Source organism: Barbus barbus, assembly GCF_936440315.1.
Source record: "Barbus barbus genome assembly, chromosome: 33".
Lineage (NCBI taxonomy): Eukaryota > Metazoa > Chordata > Actinopteri > Cypriniformes > Cyprinidae > Barbus > Barbus barbus.
Window position 1 is genome coordinate 3,435,347 of NC_136761.1, and position 24,457 is coordinate 3,459,803.

The 24,457-nt window shown below is 37.5% G+C and overlaps 3 protein-coding genes across 3 annotated transcripts; 2 read left to right on the forward strand and 1 right to left on the reverse strand.

The window, feature by feature from the left end:
- Positions 1–2,407: 2,407 nt before the first annotated feature.
- LOC306852822 (regulator of cell cycle RGCC) lies at positions 2,408–6,183 on the reverse strand (the record flags this gene model as incomplete). The annotated part of the gene is made up of 5 exons (XM_079389917.1): positions 2,408–2,828; positions 4,043–4,105; positions 4,885–4,965; positions 5,829–5,969; positions 6,162–6,183. The coding sequence occupies 5 exons, from the start codon at positions 6,181–6,183 to the stop codon at positions 2,821–2,823; spliced, it is 315 nt and encodes a 104-aa protein (XP_079246043.1). The 3' UTR covers positions 2,408–2,820.
- Positions 6,184–8,390: 2,207 nt separating this feature from the next.
- Positions 8,391–12,636, forward strand: pcdh20l (protocadherin 20-like). The gene is made up of 2 exons (XM_079390178.1): positions 8,391–8,487; positions 9,407–12,636. Exons 1-2 carry the CDS (start codon positions 8,467–8,469, stop codon positions 11,879–11,881), a joined length of 2,496 nt encoding a protein of 831 aa, XP_079246304.1. The 5' UTR covers positions 8,391–8,466; the 3' UTR covers positions 11,882–12,636.
- A 4,029-nt stretch (positions 12,637–16,665) lies between these two features.
- plp1a (proteolipid protein 1a) lies at positions 16,666–23,855 on the forward strand (the record flags this gene model as incomplete). The annotated part of the gene is made up of 7 exons (XM_079389984.1): positions 16,666–16,738; positions 18,048–18,234; positions 18,403–18,559; positions 19,586–19,754; positions 21,143–21,216; positions 21,372–21,437; positions 23,775–23,855. The coding sequence occupies 7 exons, from the start codon at positions 16,666–16,668 to the stop codon at positions 23,853–23,855; spliced, it is 807 nt and encodes a 268-aa protein (XP_079246110.1).
- Positions 23,856–24,457: the final 602 nt, after the last annotated feature.

A 24,457-nucleotide genomic window follows, 5' to 3' on the forward strand; every position in this document is an offset into this window, starting at 1 on the left:
ATTATCTTTGTATGGACTACTTAGTACAGTAGTTTATTGCATTTGGAGCATGTAACTATGTTTAATACACTACTAATATTTAGTAGTGTTTGCTCATGTGCTATTATGTTTCTAAGTGATCTGACTTACAAGTTTTGATTGGTTGACAAAAAGCAAAACAAAGAGGTGAAAATGCCCCATGTATCGAAGCCAAATCTAGGGACGCACTAGAAAATTACTTCGAATTATTATTTTTTTTTTACTTGGGCTAGAGTGCAACCACAGAAATTGAAAACACGATGCAGAAACCTGCAGTATTTTGATGGCAAGTTTTGCATGAGCAATTTCTATCTTCCGTAACACTTTCTGAGGCCTGTATTTATAATGCATTATAAGCGTGTTCTTAGTGCATTATAATGCATGCATAATGCCTTATAAACAATATTGTAATATGTTGTATAATCTAATAAATAATCATAACAACAGTTACTATACATTATAATACTTGCCTATTTGTGGTTGTAACTTTTAAGAGTATGATGCATTATAACACCAGATGAAGCATGTATTTCTAATGCAGCATGAGGGCATTCTTAATGCATTATAATGCATGCAAAATGCCTTAATAATTAATGCCTTTTAAAACTATCATAAGTGTATCACATATACACTTTAGCCAGTTTGTGAAAATGGTATCCAACTCGGTTTTCACATTCAGTGTTTTGGTTGTCACTTTTTTTTTTTCACTGGAGAAAGTGTCATTTATCATTTGCACAGCTCACACACTCAGCACATGAGGCTGTAAACAATATTGACAAAAAAGAGAGAGAGAGAGAGAGAGAGAGAGAGAGAGAGAGAGAGATGCCAAAACGGCTGTTTCTCACATCCCTTACACATCCAGACATTCAGGTCAGTTTGGACCAGAGTCTATTACCAAGAGCATTATGGGTCCCTCAAGGAATGACCCAAGAGGACACAAACTGAACCCAATGTGTTCTTCAGTAAAGCATTTAACTCTCTTGAACTGTCTGAAAGCAAACCGTTCCAGGACACCGGGAAACATGAAATTACATATTTTAGTCTGATCAGGACTATATAAAATGTAGTTTCCAAATTGAATTCCCATTCACTGGTGACTTCACAATCACATGATTGGGGTATTTACGTGTTCTCATAATAGTCTGGAGCGGTGACGATGTCAGCATTCTTCCTCAAACCATATGAGAAACTTCCTCTTTCCATGAACACTGCTGCCCAGAAGAAGTGCTGCTTTCACTCATGATTTTGCATAATGCCTAACATCTGCTCCATTATATAACATGAGAGTACAATCTGCTAAAAATAAAAAATGTACAAAAATGGACGCAAATTTTAGTTTAGACTAAAAATATTTAGACAGAGATAGTTCATCCAAAAATGAAAACTCTATCATTTATTCGCACATTATATTATGTGATGTGTTCTTTCTTCTGTAAGCATCATTTTTAATAGAAGGCAATGGTAACCAAGGGAGGAAGGAGAATCATACGTGACCATGGACCACAAAAGCAGTCTTAAGTCACTGGGGTATATTTATAGCAATAGCCAAAAATACATTGTATGGGTCAAAAAAAAAAAATATTTTATGCTAAAAAGGATATTAAGTAAAGGTCATGTTCCATGAAGATATTTTGTAAATTTCCTACCATAAATGAGTAATATGCATTGCTAAGAATTTCATTTGGACAACTTTAAATGCGATTCTTTCAACATTTTTTTTTTTTTGCACCCTCAGATTCTAGATTTTAAAATAGTTGCATCTCAGCCAAATATTGTCCTGTTCTAACAAACCATACATCAATGGAGAGCTTATTTATTTAGCTTTCAGATTAAGTATAAATCTCAATTTTGAAAAATTTACCCTTATGTTTTGCAGTCCAGGGTCACATACAGGTTTGGAATGGCATGAGGGTGACTAAACGATGAAAAAATGACATTTTTGTGTGAACTTACCCTGTAAATCACACATTAAAATGTTTAGATGTTATCGCATTAGATAAGAAAGCAAGAATAATATGCAACTGGTTTGATATTTTCTGTCCAATGAAATGACGGGAATCTTTAATTTTCGAATATAGGCTACTTTTTGGGAACCAAGTACTGCATATACAGACGAAAAACATCTTAAAGGTGTGGCTTGTGACAATACCACAAACAAGAAAAAACCCGCTGCTTTCAATTGCAGTGCAACTGACAACTTCCTTTTCCACAAGCTGCAGAATGTCTAGGTGCATTTCCTTTTCTGTACAGATATGGTTTTACCAAGACCGTGAACTAGATACTGCATTTGCAAGGAATTTAATGTTGGAGTTTATAGTTAATTATGTTAAGAAATGTGAAGGGGGAAAAATTATGTAGAAGAAAAAAAAAATACTAAAAACAAGCAATACATGTTTAATTCAAAAACTTTTATTATTAAAAAAATCTTTACAAGGTTAAATTAATATTACACATTGCACTGAACCTGGTAGCACTGATATTTTTACAATCTTTATTTTAAAAAAGTGAAAAATAGGTATTAACATTAAATCTTCATAACTCACAAGGCATTGTGCTTTTCATATAAATTGAATAAGTATTTATTAAAATAAAACGTCTTCTGAGAAACTTGGTAATTCTTCCAAATAGTCTTGGCAAATTAAAAAGACACCGCGAGCTCTTGTTCCATTGCGAAGGGGAAAAAATGAAGCCTTCGAGTCTGATTTCTGTGTGGAAGCAGAGATTACGCTTTGCTAAATGCCAGCTCTTCGGGTGCTCAGCGACACGTGGTGGGTTCTCTCTGATCACGTGTGTCCTGTCGTCTCACATCTCTGTAAAACAAATAAGATTGTGACAGCTCAGGTCAGGGGAGTGAGGTATCATGCATTTGCAGTTATGATTCATGACTGTCACTCCACTGATAACAGAGCATGTTGGAAGTGAGCTGTGTTAAACCACCGGCCTATTGTTAAAATTATTAACATTATCGCTCTGATGGACATTTTACTTGTTTTTGTCAAGAATACCATCATGGCAGATTATCACTGAGCACCAGTGTTGGGGTAACGCATTACAAACAATGCAAGTTACAGTATGTAATCGGATTACTTTTTCAAGTAACTAGTGAAGTAATGCATTCATTTTTAATTTACACTAAAATTTCTGAGTTACTTTCTCAAATAAGTAGTTACTTTGGCGTTTTGATGGTTACTGTTCATGCATTTACTGATCTCACTCTCACAAAAACAGATTCAATATCCCTTAAAGTGAATAAAAACAGTGATATGTAAACTCAGGATATGATGCGAACCTGGAATAATTAAATATCCTTTATGTATTTAATCCCATTTTATTAACCAATGTCTTTGCTGCTGACCTTCAATGATCCAATATAACCATACTAATAGGCAAAAAAGACTTTAGATAAACATAGTTTTTGTAATATTTGCTACTGTACAGATGTGAATTCACATTTCCTTCAGCCTGAGGCTTATTCGTTTCACTTTTGGTGTGAAAGGGCTTTTAACATTTGCCAAAAATATAACTTTTTATATTAAACAAAAACAAACAAGTAAGCCAGATTTAAAAAATAATGCAAAAGTAACATAACACATTACTTTCCATAAAAGTAACTTTTAGGGAGTAACGCGATATTGTAATGCATTACTTTTAAAAGTAACGTTCCCCAACACAGTGTGACAAAACAGAATAATTGGTGCTGATCTGTAATGCAATTTGTTTTCTGTTATATTATCTACTAATAAATAACATATCCGATTATATATAGAGCGAGACAAAAATAAGTATATAGCTCACTCGGGTTTTGAGGTTAGTTACTGCTATAGATCTATGGGAACGCACATTTGTGGTTGGCCAAACACTCTGCATTTATGTCCTTGCATAGGGTATGCTTTTGGCCGTCTTTTTTGATCTAGATTAATAAAATATTCTCATAGCACTGATTCTACACATATTATTATGCCACACCATGCTTTTAAAAGATAGAGTAGCCTTAAAATGACCAACCATCAAACTGTGTTTATACCTGCAAGCTCTCTATCCAGGTTTTCAATGAAGCTCTGTAGGTCACTGGTATCCCCGAGCCTGGCTGTAAAGAGCAGAGAGAGAGAAGACGTTAGCGCACTGGAATGCTTCAGACTCTGTGGAAATGCAGCTAAGTGCGGTGGCATTTCCTCTGGAACATTCCACCCCGAAAGAAACGCGACCCTCTGCCTAACATGCCACATTTTCAACTGGCTTTAACAAAATCTTTATTATAAATCATAATGAACCAAGGGCATAGCTTTGAATTTGACACCGGGGACAGTTACTTTTATCATTGTTGATTTCTTTCAGTAAACGGTTTGCTTTGTACGTTCAGATTAACATTCAAGATTCAAGGTTTTTATTCATTTGCATTAAATTAAAAAGGTAAACGTTTTTATTCAACTGAACTGTGTGCATGCATTTTAAACACATTTTGCCTTTGCTCCATCCAGACAATAAACTCCCATTCTTGAATGAGCAGGGGGTGTAGCGTAATTAATCAGAGGTATTTACTAAATTTTACGCCTTTGTCATTTTAAACATATTTAAATGATATTAAAATTATAATATGCCTAAATAGCAAGGCACACAAATATAGATCTTCACTTGTCTGTGCAATCTTAAACACAATCATATTCAATTCCATTGTGCCAGCATTCGTGCTTATCATGCATCCTGTAGCCAAATGAGGAGCATCAAAGCAGTACAATCCACAAACAAAGACTACAATAAGATGAGTAGAAATAGCACACAGGGGTTAGAGCCATGCATGGAGCAGATAGGAAAAGCCATTAGCTTGTTTAGTAAATGTGATGCCTATCTGTTATGTTATGTTAATACCTTTTGAGGCTGTAGTCATGCTTGGGATGTTGAGCTCCTCTTGACTGGCATTCAAGCTGTTTACCAGCGAAGCTTCGCTGCCTGTAAAGACACAATAGGATTAATATGTGCCTCTTACTACAGGAACTACAGGGTGGTTGAGGTGCACAAGGTACTGTATATATCACAAGAATATCTTTCTTAGGATTAAAGGCTCACTAAAACATTCGTTCTTTCACATAATCTATTTAAGAGGAAGTGTAAGTCACGTAAGTGAAGCCTTTGATAGCTTGACAAAGAAACAAATTACAAAGCAGTGATTTAGAATTGGGAAATATGAGGAAATGATCTACTAAAGGTAACAAGAAACAGCATTTCTCTTTAGACATATATGTGACCCTGGACCACAAAACCAGTCATAAGATTTATCAAAACCAGATTTATCCATCATCTGAAAGCTGAATAAATAAGCTTTCCACTGATTTATGGTTTGCTATGATTTGTCAATATTTGGCTGAGATACAACTATTTGAAAATCTGGAATCTGAGGGTGCAAAAAAAATCTAAATATTGAGAAAATCTCCTTTAAAGTTGTTCAAATGAAGTTCTTAGCAATGCATATTACTAATCAATAATTAAGTTTTAATAAATTTACGGTAGGAACATGATCTTTACTTAATATTCTAATGATTTTTGGCATAAAAGAAAAATTGATCATTTTGACCCATAGAATATTTTATTGGATATTGCTACAAATATACCCCCGCGATTTAAGACTGCTTTTGTGCTCCAGGGTCACATGTATACACATTATTATCAAGAGGCACTTTAATATTGAGTAGACTATTCATAAATGTTTGGCATTCTGTGACAATGCTGTAAGAGTCCAAGGTAAACTGTGAATGTATTGTGGCATCAGTGAATGTTTAACACACATGTTTAGGTGTGTGTGGTAGTGTACTTACAGTAGTCTGAGTCGTCTCCATCAGTCAGTGCTGTGTGTCTCTTCACTTCTCCCAGCACATGTTCAGAGGTGTGAGGTGTGCTCAACTCCTTCACAACATCATTAAACTCCTGCAGCAAGTCTCCCAGCTCCAGATCCAACTCTAATACAATTCACATCCTCCATTAGAATTACACTGAAACACATTTTAAACTATTTATAACTACATGATGACTGTATAAAATAGATCAATAAAACTAATAAACTTAAATAAGCTACTCTCCTTTTACAAAAAAATAAAATAAACACAATTGAAATAATGTGGCATGTGAATTTTTATCTAAGAAGAGTTTACCTGAACAGTTCGCTGTCGACATCCTGTGGTTCTCTGAAGAGTGCTGGAAACTGATTCTCAAACTAGTACGATGAGTTCCCATCAGATACATTGACTCCGCCCAGCACATAATGCACCGACCAATCAGAGCACGGTTTGGTCTCCGTGGTTACAGTAAAGTCTGAGGCCAAATTTCCCCTGACGCCTACACGTGACGTCTCATGCGGAACTAGAGGAAGAAACTTTCCGACCGCTTCGAGTGACTCGCCCTGTATAGCTATGGTTTTAGGGCACAGTTATGCACCTTTTATAATCAATAATAAGTATGTTATCCGATTATAATTAACTGAATTAAACTTTCTGTGCTTTTTATGAGAGTAGGAGTAAAGTTACCAATCGAAGTAACCGCAGTTTATGTAATAAAAACATGTCAATAATTCGTATATTAATAACAGTAATGGTATTTCAGCGGTATCTGTGCTTATGGTAGTGTTTGTAAGAGCACGTGTTATTCTTATAGCCATGATCTTCATTGCTCTTCTGTACACTTGTAAATTGGACACGTCACATTAATTCATTCTTTCATCCATCCTTCCTTTCTTTCTTTCTTTCATCCATCCTTCCTTTCTTTCTTTCTTTCATCAATCCATCCATCCTTTTGTTCTTTCTTTTTTCATCCATCCATCCATCCTTTCCTTCTTTCTTTCATCCAGCCATCCTTTCTTTCTTTCATCCATCCACCCATCCATCCTTTCGTTCGTTCGTTCTTTCTTTCTTTCATCCATCCTTTCGTTCTTTCTTTCATCCATCCATCCGTTCGTTCTTTCTTTCATCCATCCATCCATTCATCCTTTCTTTCTTTCTTTCTTTCATCCATCCTTTTGTTCTTTCTTTTTTTCATCCATCCTTTCCTTCTTTCTTTCATCCAGCCATCCTTTCTTTCTTTCATCCATCCACCCATCCATCCTTTCCTTCTTTCTTTCATCCAGCCATCCTTTCTTTCTTTCATCCATCCACCCATCCATCCTTTCGTTCGTTAGTTCTTTCTTTCTTTCATCCATGCTTTCTTTCATCCATCCATCCTTTCGTTCTTTCTTTCTTTCATCCATCCATCCTTTCGTTCGTTCTTTCTTTCATCCATCCATTCATCCTTTCTTTCTTTCATCCATCCATCCATCCATTCATTCATTCATTCTTTTTCTTTCTTTTTTTCATCCATCCTTCCTTCCTTCCTTCCTTTCTTTCGTCCATCCTTTCTTTCTTTCATTCATCCATCCTTTCTTTCTTTCATCCATCCATGCTTTTGTTCTTTCATCCATTCATCCTTTTGTTCTTTATTTCTTCATCCATCCATCCTTTCCTTCTTTCTTTCATCCATCCATCCTTTCTTTCATCCATCCATCTTTTCTTTCTTTCATCCATCCACCCATCCATCCATCCTTTCGTTCGTTCTTTCTTTCTTTCATCCATCCTTTCGTTCTTTCTTTCTTTCATCCATCCACCCATCCTTTTGTTCGTTCTTTCTTTCTTTCATCCATCCTTTCGTTCTTTCTTTCATCCATCCTTTCGTTCTTTCTTTCTTTCTTTCTTTCATCCATCCATCCTTTTGTTCATTCATTCTTTCTTTCTTTCATCCATCCATTCATCCTTTCTTTCTTTCTTTCTTTCATCCATCCATTCATTCATTCTTTTTCTTTATTTCTTTTTTTCATCCATCCTTCCTTCCTTCCTTCTTTCCTTCCTTTCTTTCTTTCTTTCTGTATAACATACCATAAAATACAATAAACCCCTTTGAATCTAGGAAATATTAATAGAGCATGTGGCTGTACACGAGTAAATATCTCTGCCCTCATGATGGCGACACTGAGACACGAGCCAACTGAGACGCTGACCATAACAGCACTAATACAAACATAACTGTGCAGTTTGGTTTAAAATCCATAGTTCCAATTCATAATGGTTCAGAAAAGCTAAAGTGAACCATAAGAACTCCAAAGAAAGGCTATAACTACTACATAATCTCTCTTATTATGATTTAGCGTGTGTATATTATTATAAGGCACTGAAGAGTGCTTAAGAGTTAAAGGGGGAAAATACTTCACCGCAACCCATCTATCATTATAATCCAATTACCCGGAAAAACATCCCGTCAGACCTGTATTTAACCTCTTAACCAACGGTTGAATATCGTGAGTAATCTTGAGCTGTTCACCTGTAGCACAGGTAGATGAGGCTCCGCCCCCCACACGCACATGTCGCCAGTGCTTCTCGTGCTCACGGAGCTCAACATGTTCTTGAAGAATGGACAGCTCAAAACCACCACATAATGAACTGGACTATACTACAGGTCAGTTATCCTGCATTATTTATATTACAGAAATAAAATGATTCACTTTTCTTATTTTGACGTTGAACGCAGGCGTTATACTCGGAGGTAAAGTCCACTTTAGTCAGTCTGTGTTAAATTCGTTCGTGTTTTAAACTTTTTACTTGGTGGCTTCAAATAGGCAGACAGGTAGAATTATAGATATAATATCCTATATGCTAACTATAATGTTGTTATGATGTTTTTTCAAGCATAACTATTCAAGCCTGCTAGTTAAGCATTAATTAATACATTTATCAATAACCACAGTCCTAGATTTGCTGCCAAAACTGTTAGCAAGTTCAAGTGTACATCTGCTGCCATGTTATACTGGTGTATTTCCATTTTGTTAGAACCTTTAATCTTGGATTTTATTAATGTGTAACAGTTACATTTTAAAGAAAGCATACAATTGTATATAAAATATACATGCAAATAATATAAACAATTAATATAAAAAATATAAAAAATATAAAAAAAATTGTATGGTTGCAAAATGACAAACCTTATATAAACTTGATACAAAATAAATATAATATTTAATTTAATATAATATTTAAACTGTGGAAAATTTTAAGCACTTAACTTCACTGATGCATTGTTGGGAAAAACAAAACAAATATTTAACTTTTTTCAGCATTCAAGAGCAATTTATTCATGGAAAGTGCACAGGCATTTGAAAGCTTAGTTGGGATTATATATTTTAATGTTAAATCTCAGGCTGCTGGAACATATAAATCAATAATACAGCCTGTGCAACAACATATTCAACAGGGAAAAAAGACTGACTTGTTGGTTAAGGATTACACACTGAACTCCTGAGTCAGAGTGGTTAAACTTTCATATGGAAAGAAGGGTGTTGCTTTCTTCCAAGCAGTAAGTCTCTTCTGTTGTTTTTTAGTGGGTGCTTCTTCTGGCATCTGCTGGGCAAATCCATAGCCGTGCTCTGCGTTTCACCACCCTGGAGGAGCAAGAAGCAGGAGTTAAGATCGGAAGTCTAAGCACGACCTACTCAGCTCCATACCGGCTCCTCGATGAAAGATACATCAGGGTGGATGAGAGCACAGGGGATCTGTTTACTAAAGAGCGCATAGACAGAGAGACCTTGTGTCCATCACATCAGGATGGGGACTGTACTTTTTCGAATACTGCAGTCGTGAGTCTTAATTTAGAAGTCGTGCCGATGATAATCGTTGTGGAGGATATTAATGACAACGCTCCTATTTTCGAGAGGAATGTGATTCCTCTACACATACCTGAAGATGCATCAATCGGGACTGCTTTCCCACTGGATGACGAAGCCCAGGATAAGGATACAGGTGATAATGGCACGATACGTTACTATTTGGAAGACTCTGGTGGCTTTTTTAGCATCAGACAAGACGGGCATGAACTCGAGCTGGTGGTACAAAGGGAACTGGACCGGGAAACTCAGGAAAGCCACGTCTTGGTTCTTGTAGCAGTAGACGGAGGTTCAGTACCACTCAGCGCTACAGCTAATCTCAATGTAACTGTAACCGATGTTGATGACAATTGCCCAGAGTTTGACGCCGACAGTCCCACCGCAGCCATTGTGCTGGCTTTAGGAGTCAAGGGCACTGCGGTGGCCCAGCTTAAAGCCACAGACAAAGACCTGGGCCAAAATGCCCAGATCACATTCTCCTTCAGCCTTCAGATCTCAGACAGGGCCAAAGCGCTCTTTCACATGGATGGACACACAGGCCTGATCAGCTTAGCTGTTGACGCGCAGGTTGACAGTTCCGAGGAGCACACGTTGAAAGTCTTTGCAAATAGCCCACTTTGCCCCCCTGCGCAAACTCAGGTAACCGTATACATGCAGCCAGTGACGAGCCCAGAGCTGTCCGTAAAGATCAAGTTTATCGCCGAGCATAAAAACCAAGTGATCGTGTTACAAGAAAACGAGCCCCCCACCGTCTTGGCCCTCTTGGAGCTGGAAGACACCTCTACTGCTGAAGGTACTCTGTCCTTAGACAAAGACAGCATGCCATTTTCTTTGAAGCCGCAAGCAGGCAGCTATTTGCTTTCCACATCAAAACCCCTAGATTTTGAGATGTGCGGTGAGTATGAGGTTACAGTTATTATTTCTGATCCTGATGGCACACACCTACACAGAAGGGAGGTGATCAAAGTGCTGGTTGAAGATGTGAATGATAATGCCCCAAAGTTTGAACAAACACGTTATGAAAAGGACATCAGGGAGAACAACGAGCCTGGAGTGTTTCTGCTGAGAGTCCAGGCTAGCGACGCAGACAGCCAGCAGTTTGGCAAAGTAAGGTACAGGCTTACAAATGGAGGACCTTTCAGAATTGACAAAGAGACGGGTGTGATATCGGTGGCGGAGTCTTTGGATAGAGAACAGCAGGAGACATATGTCCTGACCGTTCTGGCCCGGGACGGCGGCGAACCGTCTCAGGAGGGCTTCGTTAATGTGTACATAAACATACTGGATCTGAATGATAATCCACCGGCCTTTCCTACCCCACATTTATATTTCTTCGTGTCTGAGAGTCTTCCACAACTTTCCCAAGTTGGGAAAGTCACAGCAAGCGATAGTGATAAAGGAGAGAACGGCCGGATAGTGGATGTGCGTATTTTAAACGACAAAGTCCCTTTTGCCATAGACTTGGCGCAAGGATGGCTCCGCAGTACTGGTGAAGTCGACCGCGAGAAGCAAGACCGCTATGAGCTTCTGGTTGTAGCTGTAGACGGCGGCAGTCCGGTTCTTTCCGCTACAGCAAAAATTACCATTTTTATTGAGGATGTCAATGATAATCAACCCCAGGTCCTTCTTCCTAGTAGCAACCTCTCCTGTCTGACCATATCACCATCTACTCGAGCAGGAAGCATAATAACAAAGATTTACGCCATTGATGAGGACTCAGGAATGAATTCGGATATCACTTACCAAATTATTGCAACCCAACCGACTCTCCACAGCCCCTTCCAGATTGACCAGCACTCAGGATACATTACTCTGGTCCAACATCTGCGCGGCGAGGACTACGGCATGCACCACCTCTTCATAGTCGTTCGCGACGGAGGAAAGCCAGACCCGCTGCAGAGCACCGTGTGGGTCAACCTGCTGATCAACGAGACGTTGGAGAAATGTCACGTGAATGCCGTTCCGGATTACTCCCTGCCACCACTGCCTCCTCCAATGCCTGTCAAAGACTGCAGGTGTGAATCAAATGCCTGGCTTATTTTTTACTGTGGCCTGTGTCTGATGGTCATCTCAGTCTGTGTTCTCCTGGCAGTCGTAGTGGTGTTTACGAAGCGCAGAAACACAAAAAGGAAAGTCGAACAAAAGCATGTATGGGAAACTGAAAATCTCTGTGAATTGAAACCTTTGAACTAAAGCGATGTCTTCGCAGATACACCAGTAAAATGTTTGTGGAAATATTACAAAAGATTTTTGATAACCTGCAAATAGTATTCTTTGGCTAATACTTTTTTGTTAGTATTGTAATAGTAATATATTGTAGTAGTATTAGTTTGGCCTAATGTGTTAGATACCTGCTTCCTTTGATGATATGTTTTCATCTTACACAAAATTAAAATCTTTAAAAAAATAATATTTAAAGAGATTAATGCACTTACATACATTTAATTCTCTGCAAGCAATGGTGTGACATTCAGTGAAAAGGATTGAAAATATTTATACAGGTGCAGTCTTGCAGAAAGAAAAATACACTTGTTTGTTTCTCCTCTAGTGTGCTGTCGTGTTGGTTTTACAAGCTTTTATGGATTAGTCTGATGCACACAGCCTACAGTCAGTACCGTCATCGAGATCATGGAACAATCTAACAGTTTTGCTGGTATATGTTCAAAAAAGAAAATGTCTTTGTACAAAGCAGTTGAAACAAGACCATGTCTCTTTTATATAGAGTTCAAGAAATTACATCAAGCTTATTAGATTTTTTTGGTGCACAATTTATTAAACTATTAATTAATGCTAACCAAAATAAAAGCCAAATAGCTTACAATAAATAAAGAGTATATTATAAATTCTATAAGGTATATATAGAATTATAAAGAAGCATTACTATTGAGATACATTGAGATGCTCTTGAGGGTGAACTTCAACCTTCAACCACAATAACTTACCCTTACAAAAAAAAAAAATGAAATAAAGAAATAAATATATGATTATGTACAATTTTGTGAATATTTACATGTACATATATTATGAAGTGTATCATTGAATATAATGTATTACACAATATATAAGTAAACATAGTCACATATTTTTCAATATGTGAAAAATTCCATATGTAATTGTTATTCAATATGTCGTAATATATTGAATAAATATATTATTCTGTATATTTGACCCTGGACCACAAAACCAGTCACTTGTTATATATAAGGAAATATATTTTCTTTGCATAATGGTAAGGCTTCCAAAGTATAGAACGGCCACCTCTCTTTCTCTCTCTATGAATATTTTGCTTCACTCAAAAAATGTCTTTGTGAATGCTGTTTCATGTTGACTTCAAGGTCAAATAAACTCTAATGGCCTTTTTTAACTAATATTATGTACAATCAACAGAGGGTTTCCATGGTGACTAACAGTGTATGGAGTTTAAAACCCTTTTGATAGCTGATGCTGTGAAAACTCTCCTGAGAAGTGTGATAAAAATCTCAAGGATGTGTAGTAAAGGTTGGCAGACAGATGGGAGATATCACACATCTCATACCAGCAAGTTTCCCGTCATCCAACAGTCACTTTCTCACCACATTCAGGAGGTTCAGAGACTCATTAAACTTGTACACAAGGAATGAGGAAACTGTAAATTAATCTCTGTTGAATGCAGGTGATCTGGACAAGAATGTGGATGTAAGATAAGTTTTGAGAGAAAACCGGCCTGACCACTTCAGTACCTGTGCTGCCCACCGTACTGATTCAAGCTGAGGAGGACACCATGTGCTCTGGCACCGATGCAACCATCACAAGAAGTGGAGTTTTCTGGTAGCAAACATGATAGGGGTTTTGTAAATGATACAAAAGAAAAAGCATGTTTAGGCAGGTCTGCTGAGCGCAGGTGCAACGGGAATGCACTTCCTGAATAGCAAAGAAGAACTTAAACTTGTAAGAAAACACTGACATGTTTCCACACTGACATGTTTTACAAAGATGCTTCACAGTTGTCTCAAATGGCATCAATAGTCATTCCTGCTCATTTTTCTTAATTGCGTCTGTTTTTGATCCTTACACTCTTTACAGCCAATGAAAGATAAATACTGAATAGTGTATTGAATCATTTGTATAGTTTTTACACTTTTGATCTGTCCCAGTAATTAGTAATAGTTCAAATACATCCCAAGATTTTATTTTCCAAAACCATAAAGATTTACACGTACTTAAACAGTTAATCACAACTTATTTCATGTTGTGAGTCAGAAGAAAGATCAAAGGCAGCGGCTATTTGCACTTAAATGCAATTTACACTAAGTGCAAATAGCATTTTTTTTTTTTGCCATAGATACTATTTATACTAAGTGTGAATAGCAATGGATTCTATTTATGCAATGTTAAAACAGCAGTATTTTTTAAAGATATGCTATTTACACTGTGCAAATAGCTATAGATTCTATTTATGCAATGTTAAAATAGCAAGATTTTCTGCTATTTCTACTACGTATTGCAAATAGTGGCAATTATCTGCACCTCAGTATTGTAGTACATTATAAAACACTATGCAATAATAACATATTGAGTGCAAATTATAATTTTAATTCAAATTATTAAATGCATGCCACCTTATATTGGGACAATAAAGCCCTCCCTACACTTACCCTAACCCTACCCGATACTCTTATTTTCAACATTTTGATTATTTCCTTCATTTATTTAAAATAAATGCCTTTCTGATGCAATATGAGATTTGAAAAGGGAGGAAAAAAGTTCGGCAAAATGTGGACTCGAACTCGGGTCCATCGCGTCACTATTCAGTAAACGCCTTCCCATCTACACCACTGTAACTAATGTTGAGTCGCTGAAGTATTTTAGTGTTGACAAACTCAATCACACGTTAGTGGGTGGAGCTTTTGCCAACAAGACGGGCTATTTGCACTTAGTGTTTAAAAAGTACTGTGCTGGTACTAGTGCATTAATGGTATCAGATGATAATGCCATTACGATACTGTACTGAATGATTACCATTTAGCCTATGGTACATATTTAGTTGGTATTTTGAAAGATACTTTGAAAAACCTTTGGTTCAAAAAGTCACGAGCTATGTGTGTGAACACTAGAGGTCAGCAGGGAGTCAGAAGTGGTATGGATCCACTCAGAGAGCAACATTTTAGCTCCTTAGTAGTACCTGTTTTTCAGAGTTACATAGTTTTTAGTTTTGCTTAAGACAAACTTGTATCATACTACAGTTTCAGTAAATAAAACTACAAACACATACAAATTATCTTTAAAAGCCTTCAACCAACTTCACAGAATGAGATAATTTCTCACTTGTTTATAAATGAGCTAAAAGTGGCCTGTAACTCTTTAACAAACTCTGCATCTTAAAGCAAATCAGTGGCACTTATCTTGAGTGAACATTTTGGTATGTTTTTGCATCATGACCCCGTCAGTCTGCTCCTTGAACCGTTCAAGCAGGCCATTGAAAAGACGCATTGTTTCTTAAGGTTGTCTTCAGCTGTGTTCACTGTGTAGGAGACTGAGAGAGCAGTCTGTGGCATTACACTGAAGCACACTGCTGCCTGCAGACATGGGTAAGTACAGGACGTTTTTAACCAATTCTGTGTATGATTTGAAAAATGTGTTTAATTTTACCTGTAGCTTGATAAACTAGTGCAAAGAAAGCTGAGCTTTGTATATGAAGAGACTGTAGTTGACTGTGTTGCAGTACTACATGTAGTATTTGTAAATGTATCACTGCAATTGATACTTAACATCCCAGCAAGTATTGTGTGCAGTGAAATGCATTTCTCTTTGCTTGTATTCATTGTTTTAGCTCAGTGTCGTTTAATCATCTAGTGTTTAGAGGATTTTTAGAGAAGCCATTTGTCCTATCAGAGAAACCACAGGTGTAGATCATCACATTCACTATAAACACAATTCACATCCACAAAGTATTCCAGTACTTAATTTTGAACAGTATTTATTATTTATGTTTTGTAATTTCATTCTCCTTTTAGGTTTACATGCATTTCAAACGTTTTGGGCCTGTAAAAATGTTTAAGTATTTTTGAAAGAAGTGTATTATTTTCATTTATTTGATCAAAACTGCAATAAAAACCATAATGTTGTGAAATATGATTACAGTAACGTTTTCTATTTTTAAAGTGTAATTAATTCCTTTGGCAAAGCTGAATTTTCAGCAGCCAGCTGTTACTCCAGTTGTGCACTTAACTTTATATAACATGCTACTGCTGAGTTGCAGTACATTAAAAATGTATTATTAATAGGAAATATCTAAAAAACAAAACATCCCAAATAAACCAGATATTCCTCTGTTTCTATAAATCAAACAGTTTGACCCCGAGGGGATTTTAACCATCAGCATTCCGTCGATGCACCATTAACCCCCACTCCATCCCAAATCTTCCCCCTCTTTATTCACTTTCATTCCTCCCCTATACTCATTTCAGTCGGTCTGTAGGGGGCTGAGGTGGCACCGGCTCTTTGTTTGCTTGTCATTGCTGGCCCTCGTGTTGCATCGAGACAAAGGCTATTGTCAGTGCAGCCACAAAAAGACACTCTGGCTCTTGGTCCTCCTTATTTTCTCACACTCTTCATGCCGTGGTACAGACCAGCTCCGTCGCCCGCCCCCACAGCAGCACATGATACGGATAGAGGAAGAATGCCCACTTACAGCGGTCCACCCAGACTCACACACTTAGCTGCAGCTGCTGCTTTGTTGCGATGGCACGTTGCAATGTTTCGGATTTGGCACATGTGAATGGATTGTGAATGTGACAGTATGAGCTTGTTATATTGTTTTGGATATGAATAAGCACTGTTTGCAGTGTATTGTGACAAAAATGGTGAGCACGTGATGTATTTCATGGTGTGCAAAGCATGAAACAGGTTCCCAGCACCGAAACATCTCCTTAGTCAACAACAGTATAAATATACTAGATATTTATGCTTTTCTTTTGAAAATGTGAGAAGTGAGAACCATGATGCTGGAGTGTTGGTTGCCAGGTTGTGCTTCCAAGGTGGTCATATCCTACACAAAGTTGAATGCTTATGGTCAGTGGTTTGTTTAAATTACTACCTATGAGCAACAGTATAAATCACTTAGCAGACACTACTAATTATACTAGCCTAACTATCTTCAGGAGTCTATAGAACCAGTGCTTCAGAAACTTTTACACTCTTGGGAATTTTGTCACCAAATTTAAGGACTTTCTCATTGTTGCTGGAACTTTTATTAATGTTTTATGGAAAGGAGCTATTTTGGTGATAATTAAATGTACATATATATGTAGATGAGAACAATATTATTGAGAATTCGGTTATATAAAAATAGTAATAGACTGTATAAATGGGAAATGAAAGTAAAGGTCCGATACGACGTGATGAGGCTTTAGCTACTGGTTCAGTTCAGTTTTATTTTTATAGCACTTCTCACAAAACATATTGTTTCAAAGCATGTTTTAGTGAAGTCATTTGGCCCCAGTAAATCTATCTTAAGAAATTTTCCTTAATTTCTTTGAGCCCCAGTGAGCAGTTGTGTTAAAAAAAAAAAAAAACCTTAGAGATGGTTCTCTTCCTTGTAGAGAACCATACTCAGGAGTCCATCCTACTCTGGCAACAAAATCCATGTCATATGACAATAATATATAGCTTTAAGATAGTAAAAGTCATGTGTTCAATTAAACAGGCAACATCTTTCAATGCATTATTAAAGAAGTAAATGCAGCTTATGATTGTAGTCATTCCAGTATAAGCATAATATTATGGCAGTCTTGTATTTATTGCAGTCGTCAAAAGTGCAGCTCGGTCCCTAATCCCCTTTAGAGGGACCTATAAGGTGTTTAAGGCCTGAGTGAATAGCAATATTTTATAGGCCTACTTGATGCGGGACTTAGAGATGCCACTGTAGATGTGATCAAATTGGGTTGATATGACCAAATTTTCTGGACCCGGTAAGAGCTCTAGCCACCAGGTAATTCATTTTAACAATCGAGTCTTGAGGCTTGAATGCATGAATGTTTCAGCATCAGAAATAGATAACATGTTGGTGGTAGAAGGTGGAAGGCTGTTTTAGTGACTCGAGAAAGGAGAATTGTTGTCCTATATAGCATGCAGTTAACTTGGATAATTTAGAAATGTCATCTTGTCTAGAAGAAATGTAGAGCTAAGTATGATCAGCGTAAGTGTAATCTAATTGCGTTTCCCAATAATATTTTCAAGCAGCTGCATGTATAAGGAAAACAGCAGAGGTCCTAATACAGATCCTTGTGGCATGTATTAAGGGCATTTTTTAAATGTCTGATATAGTAAATCATCAGAAAATGAGAGAAACTGATCCTATATATGCTTTTATGAATCTCAGGTTGTTATGAATGCTGTATGCGCTGTCTGGGAGGAGTGCCGTACGTCTCGCTGGTGGCCACTCTACTGTGTTTCTCTGGCATTGCTTTGTTCTGCGGCTGTGGACATCAGGCCCTGACTGAGAGCGAAAGACTTATCGAGACTTACTTCACCCGTGACCATCAGGACTACATCACCCTAGCATACCTGTGCGTGCCAGTAGCATCTCTCAACATTATTGATGTTCAGTCCAGATTAATCTACTTTATTTACCCATAATCTCAAGCTTCACAATAAAAGCTTTTTGCTTTATGCTTCGAATGATCAGTCATTTTAACATCATTTATTACAAACATGTCTTTCTCTCTCTCCTGTAGTATTGAGTATTTTCAGTACATCATCTATGGTCTGGCCTCCTTCTTCTTCTTGTACTGTATAGTCCTGCTGGCTGAAGGCTTTTACACCACTAGTGCAGCTCGGCAGTCATTCGGAGAATTTCGTAGTACAGTTTGTGGTCGCTGTCTCAGCACAACGGTGAGTGATTTGCAGTGTGAGTTTCACTTAGCGTTGGCTACTTTGCCAATTGTTGCACCCTCATGTTGTTACAAACACAGCACGTGTGCCTTTCTTCCTTTAAGTAAAAGGGGAAATTTGAAAGGATTTGAACTTTGTACATTTCCATATGTTGAACGTATATAGTTACCAAGATTCGAAATGTTGAAATTCACTGAATATTTTTGCCTCTGATGCAGCTTTCATACCTCATGAACTGCCTTTTTTATTATTTTATACTGTTCTCTGAGATCCACTTATTTTATTAAGACTTTTGCATCAAAAACATCATAAGTTAGAAGTAATAGGCTATTTGCGTTGCCTTTTCTGATCCCAACATTAGAAAATAACTTTATTTTTAATGAGCATCCAGACCGCATCAGTAAGAACTCTACTATACTGGATCCAACAGTAATGTCGCAACACGTGTGTAACTGTTTTAATTACGTGATCACTATTGCTTTGTTTGTTATACAGATTGTTTGATATGTACTGAGTATTTATGCATTTTTAACCTAAATCACTGCAGCAGCCATCTATGAGGAATGTAAGGTGTCAAACATACACAGCTGTTAGCCAATCATAGCAGTGGGCGTTTACTTCTGAGTCTACAATCCGTCACGCCTATTCAAACAGAGCGCTCTGATGAGGGGGGGTCAAAAACAGGACAGAAAACAATCTTCTGCGGAGGCGGTGCTTATCCACACTATTACATCATAGAGTGGCACATTCCACGAGCTGTCGTTTTGGCAGACTGCCTTCAATATAAGCTGTTTCTAGACTAACGAGTAAGTTTTGAGTTCTGAAACTTGCCGAATGTTTTAATAGCACGATGACCTCTCAAGGGAATTTTGGTTTCTCAGTTCATGACACCTTTAATGTTGTGCCATTTGTGTTAAACATGGTGAAATTCATTACTTGAATATTCATAAATGCATTTTTTTTCCTTTTACTCTTCATTTAAAATAAAATGCATCAAACTGATATAAGCATGAATTTCTTCCACAGTTCATCGTAATCACGTATTTCCTGGTTGTGGTCTGGTTGCTGGTGTTCTCCCTCTCTGCGCTTCCTGTCTACTTTTTCTACAACATGGCAAACACCTGTTACACTATCAACATCCTCTCTGAAACACCCTCCAGCATCAACCAGCTGTGCATTGATGCCAGACAGTACGGTAATGGCCCCGCAATACATTTATCTTTTCTGTCTCTTGACATCTTAGAGATTTGATATCACGGCTCTGTAAGAGGGATTAAAGTCTTGCTGATGCTCCAATGTCTTTTGAAGTGTCCCGATGTTCAGATGTAGGAAAGAGGTACATGAATACGCTCACTTATAGTTCGGCAAGCTTGATTTCACGTATTTTTGCAATTTTAAATGGGTGAGTTCACTGCATAATTCAACACAAGTGCATTGCCACAAAAGGTGCAATTTTGTGCTTTAGCCAAAGAGGTTTATGGGTGCTTCTCAAACCGAAGGCTGCAACCTAGAGAGGCCTTTTAAGAAAATATCTTTAAATTAACTTATTTTCTTATTAAATTCTGATTTCTTATTAGTTAGTGAATGAGAAACGCATGACTACCGCCTGTTGTCTTCCAGTAGTTTACAACATGGACAGTTTAGTGTTATGACATAAATTCATTACAAAACATGAATTTCTTCACCCTTTTGTCTTGCATTTCATAATGAACTCAACGGAGACTTTTTTTTAATCAGTCACCTGAGCCATAAATGGCATGTGATTCTAACCGAACACATAACCCATGTTGGGTCAATGACATGATGCTTTTTTTTTCTTTTTTTACTGAAAAATACATTGAAATACCATCATACTGAATTGAATACACCTTTTGTACATTAAATATTTAAGATTTTAAAATAAAAAATGTCGATTTGTCCTGACCTTGTAATGAAGACCATCATAAAAGGAAATGCATCATAAGAAATGTAGTTTAGTATGCATAATGTTTTTTTTTTATTATTTTGTGGAAAAAATATTTTAACAAAACTATTTCACTGCTTATTAATATTTGAAGAATTGGCAGGGATGAAACACAGGAAATGATATCATACAGATTTGTCAAGGACAATAAGTCTAATAAATTATCAGATAATTTGACCTTTTTATGACAAGATGAGGTAAATCCCTAAAAAGTGTGTTTATGAATTAATAAAAATTTTAAATATTTCTTACCTTAATAATGATTAAGGTGTAAGGACAATGGTTCTACTTTAATGTAACTAAATTTCTTGAAAATAAATGTTTTTACGACCATATGAAACCAATATAAATTACACGGAGGATATTTCCAAGAACTTGGCATATAAACGAAAAGATTTTTTCCTTTATCATGGACATTATTCTTGTCGTTGACCCACACGTGCACAAATATGACAGCGCACTTGAAAATTTTTTTCTAAATGTCTGCATACGTTTCTGGCCTTGCAGTGTTAAACTCTGTTCTCTTAATGTGGTGTTATTTAAACTGACACAAATTTCAATAAAACATCATCGTGTTTTTCATGCTGTTACACTGTGTTTTATGTCTCTGTTTTCCTAAGGTTTACTTCCATGGAACGCAGTACCAGGAAAGGCTTGTGGGATGACCCTGTCTAACGTCTGCAAGACGAGAGAGGTAAGACGTGGCCCCGGGCGAAGTATGATTCAATGTGTCTTCATATAATGCTTTAGAAAACCTTCCTCAAAGCCTTGTCAAATCCAAACCCAAGATCAGAGATTCGCTCTGCGCAGTGAGTGTTTAGGATGTCATGTTCCTGGCTTGTTTTTCAGTTTTCCCTGACCTATGATCTCTACATCGCTGCCTTCGCTGGAGCGGGGATGACGGTCTTGGCTCTGGTGAGTGTCCAGAACAGAAGACAATCACACTGTGTTCTCATGACGCCATTCCCGTAGGTGTCGAGGAATTCTGTTCCTGCATTTATTAACCTCTTCTTGGGGTCGGCTGGGTTTTATTGCTGTCAGTTGTGGTTAGAAATTGTGAGAACTGTTTTTTAGCTTAAACAATTTTCATTAAGCTAGACTCGCACAACCTCATAGCAACTCCCTAACAGCAGCGCAAAAGATCCTAGCAATACATCTGCAAAGAGCAAAAACTACTGTGAAAACCTTAGCAGTGTCAAAGCTCTGTTGACATCTCCTAGTAATCACACAGAACACCCTAGACATTGTGTTGTAATGGAGTAAGAAGCAGTCAGAATATTTTAGCACCATAGCAATACCCTGCGAACACTCTTACAACCATATTGTAACAGTTAAAATAATCACACAGCAGTGTGATAAACCCGTGTTGGGGGTAACACTTACAAGTAACGTGAGTTATGTAATCAAATTACTTTTTTCTTAAGAAACTAGTAAAGTAAAACATTACTTTTTAATTCACAAGTAAATATCTGAGATGCTTTTTCAAACAAGTAACGCCAGAGAAATCGATAGTGAGTGCAGAGGCGTTGTGTGAACATGATGCTTGTAGTTCTAGACTAAATGTGAACTAAATGTTCAACATCATGCCAACAACTCAGAAAACCACCGCTTGTGTGTGTTTGACAGACTACTGCTGTGATTTAGGTTAAAAATGCATAGATACTCGTATCAAATGATCTGTTTAACAGACAAAGCCATACCAAGTAATGACAACAGTTACTGATACTTGTGTGGTGTGCCATTACTGTCAGATCCAATATAGTTGCACAGCATCATCTTTTAGTTTCAATCTTTCTGAAAATCCTGCATCAAATTGTGCCTTGTTTATAAACGAATCTGCAGTAAAATGAAGTGAACAGAGGACCTAGTTCTTACTGACGGGGTCTGGCACTTCATTAAAAATAAAGCTAATTCACTATTACGTTGTGATCAGAAGGAAGGAAACACAAACACTGTTTTTACATAACTTAGCACTGCACCGCATCTTGTTGACTTCAGAGCATCTTTATCGTTTGATTTCTGCATAGACCTGGGTTTGTTCTCTCGTAAACACTACATGCGCGAATCGGTGAGCGGGGCTAAACAGGCAGTGATGTAGAATCGGTGGGCGGGGCTAAACAGACAGTGATGTAGGGCTAAACAGGCAGTGATGTAGAATCGGTGGGCGGGGCTAAACAGACAGTGATGTAGGGCTAAACAGGCAGTGATGTAGAATCGGTGGGCGGGTCTAAACAGACAGTGATGTAGGGCTAAACAGGCAGCGATGTAGAATCGGTGGGCGGGGCTAAACAGACAATGATGTAGAATCGGTGGGCGGGGCTAAACAGACAGTGATGTAGGGCTAAACAGGCAGTGATGTAGAATCGGTGGGCGGGGCTAAACAGACAGCGATGTAGGGCTAAACAGGCAGTGATGTAGAATGGGTGGGCGGGGCTAAACAGACTGCGATGTAGAATGGGTGGGCGGGGCTAAACAGGCAGCGATGTAGAATTGGTGGGCGGGGGTAAAAAGACAGTGATGTAGAAGCAGGCGTTGATCATCTTCTGCGGAGGTGGTGCTTATCCATACTGTTATATCATAGAGTCGTTCATTCCAAAAGCTGTCGTTTTGGCAGTCTGCCTTCAAAATAAGCTGTTTTAGACTAACGAGAAAGTTTTAACTTCTGAAACTTACAGGATGTAAGACGATAACTGTAAAGATAACGATAAAGATACAGTTCTAAAAAATCGTTCAAAATGTTAAAGAATCGCAAAGTCCACACCACAGCTATAACAATGAAGGCATAGACGATATCAGACATTTTTTTCCCAGCAGATAAATGATAAAAACATTGACACCCAATCAGAATTTAATGCGGCAGATGAGTGTGTGCTTGGAACAAACAAACGATTCTATACGCTGGTGTGGACACTAATATAGTTAACTTTAAAGTTGTCGTTCATTGTTTTGAATGGCTTTTAGCCACCACCCTGCTAACCACACAGAGCACCAACTACATAGCAATGTGTAAAAAAAAAAAATGGGTTAAAAACCACTCATAACATCTTAGCAACACCCTAGTAGCAGCATTGTAATAACGTTAAAAAACACTTAAAGTAAAACCAGTAAAAGCATAGTAATGCCTTGGCAAGCACCTACTACACCCTAGCACTGTGGTTTGGGTCTTCACAGGGAAAACACCACAGCTTTCTGATTCATCTCTGGTCACTGGGTCACATTTATTATCTTGTGTTTCTGTCTTTCTCTCTTCAGCTCACATACACTGTGTCCACCACCTATAACTTTGCAGTTCTGCGGTATCTGGGAAGGAAAGGCATCAGTCCGCGCTGTTAATGGCTGTTCTGTCCTGCAGCCCTTCTACGGTCAATAACAGCACCATATTGGAACACTTTAGAAATTCTCATCCTCTTCTTTTCCACAACACAATTTCCTGACATTATTTTCGATTTTTTTTTTTTTTTTTATGTAAAGATTTACATATTTGGAATCTTATATTGGCTCCAAACTGTCTTTCATATGATTTTTCTACCTATATACTGCTCCCGACCACTAGAGGAAATATTCTGCCTTCAAGTCTTCTGAGATGTTATAACTGTGCTAATGTAACAAAATATTATGTAACAGCATTGAGTGTGTAACGGATCCTTTATGTAATTTATCTTGTAGTTTGGTCACAAAAGCCTGTTGCCACCTAAATGAGTTGCACTTTCTAGGCAGCTTATTTCCTACGATGCAAAAAAATATTTTCTTAGTATTTTTGTCTTGTTTTCCATTTCAAATATCTAAACATTCTTAAAGGATTAGTTCACTTTTAAAAAAACTTTTGCTGATAATTTACTGACCCCCATGTCATCCAAGATGTCCATGTCTTTCTTTCTTCAGTCGAAAAGAAATTAAGGTTTTTGATGAAAACATTTCTCCATATAATGAACTTC